Source organism: Cydia strobilella, chromosome 9 (genome assembly GCF_947568885.1).
Source record: "Cydia strobilella chromosome 9, ilCydStro3.1, whole genome shotgun sequence".
NCBI lineage: Eukaryota > Metazoa > Arthropoda > Insecta > Lepidoptera > Tortricidae > Cydia > Cydia strobilella.
In genome coordinates, this window is record NC_086049.1 from 19420271 (window position 1) to 19431353 (window position 11083).

An 11083-nucleotide genomic window follows, 5' to 3' on the forward strand; every position below is an offset into this window, starting at 1 on the left:
TCCCCGTGGTCTCGGAGAAATAATAATGAGTAAAAATCGTGAAAGTTTGAACCCTCTTAATGTTGTCCGTGTGTGGTGTGGTGTGGTGTGGTGTGTGTGCAGCACGTGTCCGCGCTGCCGTGCCTGGTGGCGGCGCACGTGCCGGGCTGGGCGGGGCTGGGCGGCGTGCGCTACGTGCCGGCCGGCTGGGAGCACGCCGCGCCCGAGCGCCAGGACGCGCTCAACAGGTACGTCGCACGTCACGTCACGTCACGTCACGAAGCGAACTTGTTGCAAATAAAACCCTTCATAAACCAAACAAAGTAGCATTTCTTTTGTTTTTTACTGCTCTCTCATATAAATTAACTATACGACAAGGTTCAAATTAGAAATTGGAAAATGTTGTATGGTAAGCCTTACAAGGTTACAGCTTCCGTATGTTTCAAAACGTGCATTTTGCACAGGCAACTAGTGGAAGCCCTGCGAGCGACGGACGGCGCCTTCAGCTGCGGCGAGGCCGCGGACGGGCGCGCCTGCGTGCGCTTCGGGATGGTCACCGCCGACACCGACGTGCAGGAGCTGTTGGAACTGGTGCTGTTAGCTGGCAAGGATGTAGAGGACTCATCCAGGGAGCTGACCGACATGACAGAGGTGCTTAAGAAGGGTACGTACACGAGGCACTGGCTGCTAGAACAAGAAGGGAGGGTACGTACAAACCGCGGACGGTGGCCTGCGTGCGGTTCGGGATGGTCACCGCCGACACCGACGTTCAAGAGTGTATTTATATTAAGAGTCTATATGTCCTTTTGACAGGTATCGAAGAGGCGGTAGCGGACCTGGAGCGCGAGAACGCCAACCGGCTGTGGCAGGAGGGGCTGCTGCGGCGGGTGCCTGTAGTGGGGCGCGTGGTGGACTGGTGGTCGCCCGCCGCCGTGCCGCCTCCCCCGGGGCGGAGGCTGCATCTCCAACACGGGACCCTACAGCCCACCAGCGACATCTACAGGTGAGAGAGAACGCCAACCGGAACGGGTGCCTGTAGTGGTGGGTCGGAGGCTACACCTCCAGCACTCCCGTGCCGTGTAGGGTCCCCTCTACAGCCCAATAGTGACGTCTACAGGTGGGTCACTGTTATGAGTGACCGGCGGTTACTCCCGGCCGGCGCCTACACCCTTCGACCAGAACTGTCACTGTTGATTGCTGACAGATCATATGAGAAACAAATCCAGATCAAATTATTATCCAGTTGTTACAATCAGAGTAAGTATATAATCACATAGTATCTATATCTATACATATAATAAAGCGGAAGACGGTCGAAAGTCTGTACATGGAAGATATTCGAAAAAAAATTGGCTGGGGATACTTAGAATCGATAACAGAACACATTCCAACAGTTTTTAGAATTTTTGTCTGTTTATCTGTTTGTCTGTTTATCTGTTTATCTGTTTGTCTGTTTATTTGACCGCGCATAAAATGAAAACGGCTGAACGGATTTTGATGCAAACTTTACTAATCTGTCGAAAAAATCCACGGCCAGGTTATAGGCTATAAAAATTTAAGAAATTTAACCCTAAGGGGGTTAAAAAGGGGATGAAAGTTTGTATGGGGTTCAAGATTTATTTAAAGCTAGCAATTTGAAACTTCGTAAGAAGATATATTATTGAAATACAAGAAAACTAATTTCAGCGTTTTTGAAAATTCATCCCCTAAGGAGGTGAAATAGAGGTTGAAAGTTTGTATGGAGATCAATTTTTTTTGAGTGCGTTACTTGAAACTGTATAATGGGCATATTATTATAATACAGGAAAAGTGCTTTTAGCGTTTTCAAGAATTCGTCCCCTAACAGGGTTAAAAGGGGGTTGAAAGTTTGAATCCATTACAAATGCTTTGAAACTTCTTAGAAAGGTATGATAGACGATTACAAAAAAACTAATTTTGACGTTTTTGGAAATTTAACCCCTCAGGGGGTTGAAAAGGGGATGAAAGTTTGTCTTGGGGTGCAATTTTATTTTAAGCTAGGAACTTAAAACTTTGCAAAACGTTAATTATATTAAAAAGCAAGATTTTTTTTAATATGAAAAAAACTTTTTTTAATTTCTCTTCACGCTTAAACCGCTAAACCGATTTAGATAAAATTTGGTATAGAGATAGTTTGAGTCCCGTGGAAGAACAAAGGGTAGTTTTTATCCAAAAAATAGAGACTACGTTTGCATGGAGAAGCGGCCGTGCCCTTTCCTCTTAATAATGGTCACGAAGGTGGGTACTTTAAAAAAAACATTTTTCAGTAAATGTCAAACGATTTGGGACTTATACGCGTTACCATGCTTTCCCGAAAAAAATCGAATCTTTCGCGAAAGTCTCGCAATGCATTGCGGCCAAAAGGGGCACGGTCTCAGGAGTCTGAGAAAAACCACGGTGAGAGACTCAGTGGCGCTCTAGCCAGGCAGGTCGCTTCGCTTTCGGCTGACACGGCAAGCCAGCGCGAGTTTCGATTGTGATCCCAAATACATCGTACGCAATACATATGTAGGCGCAGATCCTGACGGAGTGTGGCGCCGGAGAAGCCGTGTTCATCCTGCGTATCCCCCTCATTCCGAGCAACTTCCCGTTCCGCTTAAAGCGCCTACAGGTCCCCGTGAGCGTCTGCTTCGCTATGACCATCAACAAGTCGTAGGGGCAGACGCTACGCAGTTGCATTTCCCACTCCGAAAACAAAAAAAAGGGGCAGACGCTGCCCGCCGCCGGCGTCATGCTTAGACTGATTTGACTGGAGGACCGATTTGGATGACATGATTTTGATGATAACACCCAAATATTCCGAAATACGTTTTTCCGATTTTTATAACCACGACTTTCATAATCCCGATTATTTATAAGTCCGAAATATCAAAATTACGATTTTTAAAAATACGATGGAATAAAATCACGAATGTGCTATTTCCGAAAACTTTAAATCCGATTGTCACTTGACAGAAAGCTTAAAGTTCCGATTTTACACTTTTCCGAAAATATTTTTTTCCGAATTCCTAAATTCCGAAAAATCATTGTCCGATCGGAAATAAAATAATTCGGTATTCAGAAATTCGGTTTTGTACAAGATCGGAAAAATGAAATCCGTGATATTCAAATGAAGACTCACGTTTTAGTAATTATTTAGGGTACCTTACTTGTCGTGCCGCGTCATGTTAAATTCGGCATAAAATATTTTTGCATAAAAATTCGGCATAAATAAATTAGACAGAACTGCGAACCCGAACTGTTGCTAGAAGTGGGTTAGGTTAGGTTAGAACTGCGACCCCCAAGAAAACGAACTGTTGCCAGAAGTGGGTTAGGTTAGGTTAGAATTGCGACCCCCAAGAAAACGAACTGTTGCCAGAAAAGTGGGTTAGGTTAGGTTAGAACTGCGACCCTCAAGAAAACGAACTGATGCCAAAAAAGTGGAAATTTAAAAATTGGGATATTTAAAATAGGAATCACGTCAATTCGGAATAAGGGCAATTCCAAATTTGTGATTTTGAAAATCGTAAATGTTAAATTCGGTGTTTACCACCATCGGAATTGTTATAGTCGGAATTATGTATTCGGAATTTACAAAATTCGGCTTTTTGGGTTTTCGGAAATATAAATATTCGTGATTTTCATCATTCGTAATTATGACAGTCGGAATTTTGAAATCGGAATGATAAAATTCGACATTCTAAAATTCGGAATAAAAATTTTCCGAATTATGTAGTGTACCCGATTTGGATAGGTACAGTCAAGGTCGTAAAAATACAAAAATGGTACTGCATCGTTCGATATACACCTACTACTCTATGGCGTTTAAATCACGTCAAAAATTTGAATAAGGGCAAAAAAAAATTTATTTTGGAGTGTAATTTTATTTAGTGGTAGCAAAGAGGATATAATATTATAGAGCGGTACTGTCATAGTAAATACTGTAACCACAGTAAATTCACTGCCATCTATCGACACACTTTAAAACTAAAAATGAAGATTTATAAATATACGATAAAATGTATTTAAATATGGATAAATGATTTTTTTTATTTGAATTAATTATTTTTATTATTTTGACCCATGTTCTTTCACTGATATGCGTTAAAATTGTTAAATAATAACAACCGAAATAATACTAACGAAACCGTTAACGCCCTCTATACGAGAGTAGGCAAAAGGTAGTAGCGACATCTGATCGAGAATCAAATTTTCGTGATTTTCGAGGCACGTTTTTTCCTTAGACTGTATCCATCTATTACGGAGTTATATCTATCTTTGGTGGTAGGTACCTAATTGTAAAATATTTTATCTGGACTACAGTCCTCTAGCGTATCCATCTGTCAACTTTACTTTAAGTTCCGTCTCCAGGGGACAGGGAGATAAATTAGGCGTGAATTAGCCGCTTACTGAAACAGACCGGATTCCACGCAGGCGAAGCCGCGGGCACAGCTAGTATCTAATATTACAGTTTATAAGCCCAACGAAAACAAAATGTGATAGGGACCATAATTTGACGCGTGGAATAAAATAAAACCTAAACTAATTTAACAATAACCTACAGGTACGTCCAAAAGAAGGCGGAGTCGGAACCAGCGCGCGCACACTCACCGGCCAGGCAACCGGCTACCGAGCAGTAGGCAAGTTGGCACATGTTGCCAACGTTCGAACATGTTGCCAACGTTGGCACATGGCTCACGATGTAAATCGGCTCGCGACCTTTAAACTCCATCTAGACGGATCAAGAACTTGCATGCGACTTTCAACGAGCCGATCGACTGAATTCGTTGTACTCTGTAGATAGCAATGTATCGGATATTGCATACACAAGTTCTCGCGCCGTGTAAATGGTGTTTGAGTGTTCATAAGAAGTGGAGGAAATTGTTAACAAACCGATTTATCTTTTAATTCCCTAATCCTGCTTTTTTGGGTTCCGTACCTCAAAAGGAAAAACGGAACCCTTATAGGATCACTCGTGCGTCTGGCTGTCCGTCTGTCACAGCCTATTTTCTCCGAAACTACTGGACCAATTAATTTGAAATTTGGTACACATATGTAAGTTTCTGACCCAAAGACGTAACGTAAACAAATGAATTTTAATCATGGGGGGCACTTTTGGGGGGTAAATGAGAAAATTAAAAGACAAAGTTTTGTATACTATATCGTGTTACATATCAAATGAAAGAACTCATTTTGAGAATCTCTATATAATTTTTGGATAAAGAGTTTAGAAGTTATTCAGCAAAATAGGCAAAAAATGACCCCTTTATCTCCGAAACTACTAAGTCTAAAATTTTGAAAAAAAATACACAAAATAGTTCTTTACCTAAAAATGCCAGGAAAACCTATTAGAAATCTACAGTCAAGCGTGAGTCGGATTTGAGAACAGAAATGCGGTTAGTATGTTTTAGGGACACGGCCCCAGTGGTACGTGAAACGTGGAATAAACAGCTATTGCGAAGGCCGAAGGCCGATATCCGCGTAAGGCCGAAAGCCCGAAACGTCCCGAAGAGGCGCAGCTTTCTCTTCGGCTTTCGCTATTAAAATACTTTGGGAATTGGGAAAAAATGCACAAAGTTCGAGGTATCGAGGTGAAATTAAAACCATATACTCCCAGTCCCTGGAAGCTGTGAAAAAAATCAAACTTCTAAGTTAACTTAAAAAAAATAGGGCCGTTTATGCCGCAAAAAACGTATATTTCGACACTGGAATCAAAATTTATAGGGTATTTCCCGTTGACCTAGAACTATAAAATTTAGCAAGTTATATCGTCATACTACAAATACTGGAAAAAATCGAAAAACTTTAAATTTGTAAAAAATTATAATAAAATAAGTTAGTACGGAACCGAGGTCCGACTCGCACTTGTCCGGTTTTTGATTAACTATACACACTTGAGATTACGTCTGGATAGCTTCAATTTACAACTAAATTAATACTATAATTATGTTCTAGCCGCCTACAGAACAAAAATAACCAAGACAAAGGCAATTTTGATTTGAAAAATAAATATTCAATATACAACAAAATGTTTGTTGGCCTCTGGACGGCTAGAAGATTTGTAGAAAATTGTTTCCTTTTTCCTCCATTTCTCTTGAACACTATTTTTAGGCTACGCAACGCGACAAGTTAACAATGTATAAAATATAACAATCGGTACGAATGTAAATCTTTATTAATTAGGTATATTTAATTTCATAGCTGTAAATGAATTGCTCCGTCGGTCGACCGAAGACCAAAGATTGTCGCGATAATTTTTCGACTAAAATGTAATATTCTGCTAATTTTTAAGCAATAATTTTATAGCACGAATTGAATAGGCAACCAATTCAAAGCCCAGTGGCATTACTTAAAGTATTATTTAATTTGAATGAAATTAAGTAAATCATTATTTAAAGCTGTCTAGCACTGGAATTACAGTGCTCTAACTCTAACCTTAATTAGGTACATTACCTAATTGTTTAACGATTTTAACTTGAATTAGGTACATTACCTAATTGTTCAACGATTTTGACTTTTAACGTCGTGATTTGGCATTTTTGTGGTAAAACCGTTTGTAATTGCGAAATTCTTCTTGTTTACGTCGATCGGTGACATTCAATAACTGTCATGTTTGTTGTCAAAGAGTCTCCTTACCCGATAAAATAGTACCAGTAAAAATCCGCAACATGGCGACGGCCGATTAAAATCATGTTATGTTATAATCTTGACATTATTTTGAAATCTTATTATTCTGTAATTATTTAATTTTTAAATTATTATTTTATGTTCTTATGACATCCTTGTTTTGAAGATCATAATATGAATTCTTGTAGATTGACATGCCTGCAATTTATAATGTAATCTGTATTATGAAATAAATGAATCTAAATCGAAATCTAATATAATTCATGACATACAAACAGACAAACAGGGCTTATGACCATCTGAAACGTAAACAAGGTGCCTAAGTGTCGCAGCTCTTAAATGTGTTAAGGTACTGGCGACGTTCCTCCTACTGTGGTTAACGAGTACATTATTTAATAATATGATTGTATTCTTTACCGCACCCGTGTATATTAATAACAATGGTGAGACTAAATTATTATTTGTACAAATTTATGTTATCAATAACCTGTATAAAATAAATAATATGAAAATTTATAACTGTCTTACAATTTTACCCAATCCTTGTTCATTACGTTATGGCTGCGTTTCCATCAGAGATTCGCTTCACGCTGAGTGGGGGTAGGTTTATGAAGTGATTATATTGGTTCTTAATAAACACATCCCTCGCTACGCATCCTCGCATATCTCTGGTGGAAACGCATCCTAAATGTGCCCATATTTTGAAGTCAATTACCTACGCGACTCCGAAAGATTAATTATGAAAATTGTTCTTCACAAAGTTCAATTCTTTACTCTATTTAAAACATCTTAAATTATATCACCTATCAATTTATTTCGCGCCAATAGGGAATATTACGCGAAACTCTGCGTAGGGGGCGCCAGGGCGCCACTATAAGCAAACCGCCTTGATGCATCAATGTCATATTTTATTATCTCTGAAAACTTGTCAAAAACCTGTTAAAGGTACAGTATGTATAAGTTACTCTATGGTTTACTAAAAAGGCTAGTCCTGCACTCTGGTGCCAGAACATTGCAGTAATATCCCCTATTCATCATTCGCTTGCCCTTATCCCATTCATTTGGGGTCGGCGCAGCATTTCTTTTTCTTCCATACCTCTCTCGCCCGTCATCTCATCACTCACTCGCATTCGTTTCATATCATCTCTCACACAGTCCTTTCTTTAAATACTCTTCTTAAAAGAGAAGCAAATAAGATTTATTGAGCCCTATTCAGAATTAACAACTTGTTACGGTTTTGATACGACTGAAGATAGCCCACGCTGTTCGTTTGCGTTATGTTTTGTAATTTTACATGTTACACTAACAAAAAAACTGGTATTTATGATACTACTAACGCCATCTAGGCGTACTTATCTAAACTATACATGTAAACAAGCGAAAGTTCAATAGTCTGGATTTACATATGTTACGTTCTAAAAATCTAAGGAACCCAAAACACAAGGTTACGGAATTTTAAAGGTTTTTCCTGTAGAAAGATAAAAATAAATATGGTAATGTTTACAATACGCTTATGTTTGGCTCACATGGAGCCTGCTAGATGGCGCTAGTAGTCCTCGATACCAATGTAAAGTTTACATTGGTATCGAGGACTACTAGCGTAAACATAGCGTATGTATTTGGCAAAGTTCGCGTTACAATAATGATTTTTTTAGGGTTCCGTACCCAAAGGGTAAAAACGGGACCCTATTACTAAGACTCCTCTGTCCGTCTGTCTGTCACCAGGCCCTATTACAACCGAAATTTTCCATTATGATGTATTTCTGTTGCTATAACAACAAATACTAAAAATAGCATAAAATAAATATTTAGTGGGGCTTCCACACAACAAATGTGATTTTTTTGCCATTTTTTGCGTAATGGTACGGAACCCTTAGTGCGCGAGTCCACACTCTCACTTGGCTGGTTTTTTACTGTCTCCAAAGAGTATATTATTATAGAGCGGTACTGTCATAGTAAATTTTGTAACCACAGTAAATTCACTGCCATCTATCGACACACTTTAAAACTAAAAATGAAGATTTATAAAAATACGATAAAATGTATTTCAATATGGATAAATGATTTTTTTTATTTGCATTAATTATTTTTATTATTTTGACCCATGTCGTTTCACTGATATGCGTTAAAATTGTTAAATAACAAACGAAACCGTCAACGCCCTCTATACGAGAGTAGGCCAAAGGTAGTAGCGACATCTGATCGAGAATCAAATTTTCGTTATTTTCGAGGCACGTTTTTTCTTTAGACTGTATCCATCTATTACGGAGTTATATCTATCTTTGCTGTCTCTTAAATACATTGTGTGAATTTTCAAACAAATTACAATATCCTCTTTGCTCGCTGAGTTCATTAAGGCTCGTTAACAAGGAAACGATTCTTTATTTTTCACAAACAAACAAGGTAGTTATTACAGTAATATCATATATAAACCGGCCAAGTGCGAGTCGAACTCGCGCATCGAGGGTTCCGTACTTTTTATTATTTGTTGTTATAGCGGCAACAGAAATACATAATCTGTGAAAATTTCAACTGTCTAGCTATCACGGATCATGAGTTACAGCCTGGTGACAGACAGACAGACGGACAGCGGAGTCTTAGTTATAGGGTCTCGTTTTTACCATTTGGGTACGGAACCCTAATAATATAGTTATTTGTTATACAAGGGTGCAAAGTTGTATTTTACCCGCGAGTGTTTTAACACACGAGAAGTAAAATACATTTGCACCCGTGTGTAACACAAAACTTTTCCCCACACTATAGCGAGGAAAGTGCAACATCCACAGGCGTTAGATCATCTACATCACTGGAATCACTAATTTTTTAACGATATTATAACAAAAAACTCTGGAAATTCTGTACTTTTACGTGAGAAGTTTTTAAGTAAAATTTTTGTTGACAATGTTGACATTTCTGACGTATGAAATGTCAATGATGCGTTTTGAAATTGCATCGACTTAACTTGTGCGTTCAGAATTATATTTAAGGCGGTTCCCTGAGCCAGAAGGCGAAAAATCTCCTTATATGATCATGTTTTTCTAAGCGGCTTTGATATTCGTAGACGTGGAAAAAATATATGTAGTTCTTGACTATATTATCTTTAACAACATAGGTTCCGATACACGAATTATGACACTTCGCTCGATACAATTAATTCCCAAAGTAACCTCTAACTCGGACTTTGAATCCTACTTTACTCGGTTATTTATTATGTGATACTATAAACAAAAAAAAAACAAAAAACAATCTTAACATAAATAGTAATTTCATAGCTTTAGAATTTCGATATTGTAAGGTAACGTTTTTAAAATAAATAAAAACCGACAAAATTCGATCAAAATTGACACTTGGCGCGTACGTTCTTTCCCGTTCTTTCTTGCGAAATGTGACAAAGACAGCGGCAAACCGATGGAACAGCCTTAACATAATTATTAAAAACAAACGTTTATTATGGAATTTTAAGGTTTATGATCATTAAATAAAGCTAAATCTGGTATTTTTTATTAGATTCTCAAACCATTTATTTAATGATAATTAATATCGAACGAACCATTATTATGAGCGTTTTACGTTTTGTTATCTGTCAAGCTACTTAAACACGCTCCATCCAAGGTCAAATTACTTTCCCCACTAGTGGATAAAATGCGTTTTTCCCCGCTTGTTTTAAAGGATAAAAGACGGCTTTCCGAGCTAGTGAGGGGAAAAGTATTTAATCTATGGTGAAATCTGAATGTCTCGCAGGTGAATATCTGCGGGTGAAACTGTATTAGCATAAGTTACCGATAAGGATTTACGAGTGTTAGCTCATTTATTATTACGATACCTGTGGACAATAAAAACGGAGTTATGATTTATTTGTCTACGGCTGAAGGACGGAGGAATTACAACATTAGGTAAAACTGCGTCTTAATACGGGCAAACTTCATTAATTAATAATTTGTAAAATCTTGTTTGTGACATTATTTTTATGTATTATTGGTATTTAAGAATAAGAATAAGAATAAGAATTGTTTATTGCCACATTATCAAGTACAAAAGAAAATGAAATAAAAGTACAAAAGAAAAATAAAATAAAATAAACATAAAACAAGAATAAGAAAAACAATTATTAATTTATAAGTAAGTACAAACAATTGGGCAAAGGGTTTCCAGTCTCAGCGTGTGCCGGGCCGAGATGCCCGGCGCTGGTTTTCAGACCGGTCCCAGACTAGGACGGCCGGAGGGTAGCATAATTATTAACTATATCAATTACAATGATAACATCTGTGCTCGTAATTAAGTACAATTGATGCTATGGTCATTAAAATAGGAACAATGAAAGATAATAATAACAAGTTAAATTACAAAATGGAAACTTATAACATAAGGAAACAACATGACATTTTAATAAAAATAATAACTAGACATTAGGAATGCTCGCGGTTATGTGAGTGCCTGTGTGTACGCGCGCGCGCGCGTGTGTGTGTGTGTGTGTGTATGT

At 38.1% G+C, this 11083-nt stretch overlaps 1 protein-coding gene across 1 annotated transcript in view; it reads left to right on the forward strand.

Moving 5' to 3' along the window:
- The window catches only part of LOC134744491 (pyridoxal-dependent decarboxylase domain-containing protein 1), a 31939-nt gene extending 24817 nt beyond the window's left edge, over positions 1 to 7122 (forward strand). The window contains exons 12-15 of the mRNA XM_063678321.1: positions 103 to 227; positions 444 to 643; positions 793 to 982; positions 4541 to 7122. Coding sequence (XP_063534391.1) covers positions 103 to 227; positions 444 to 643; positions 793 to 982; positions 4541 to 4616 — 591 coding nt within the window. The 3' untranslated portion in view covers positions 4617 to 7122. The remainder of the gene's footprint in view (positions 1 to 102; positions 228 to 443; positions 644 to 792; positions 983 to 4540) is intronic.
- Positions 7123 to 11083: the final 3961 nt, after the last annotated feature.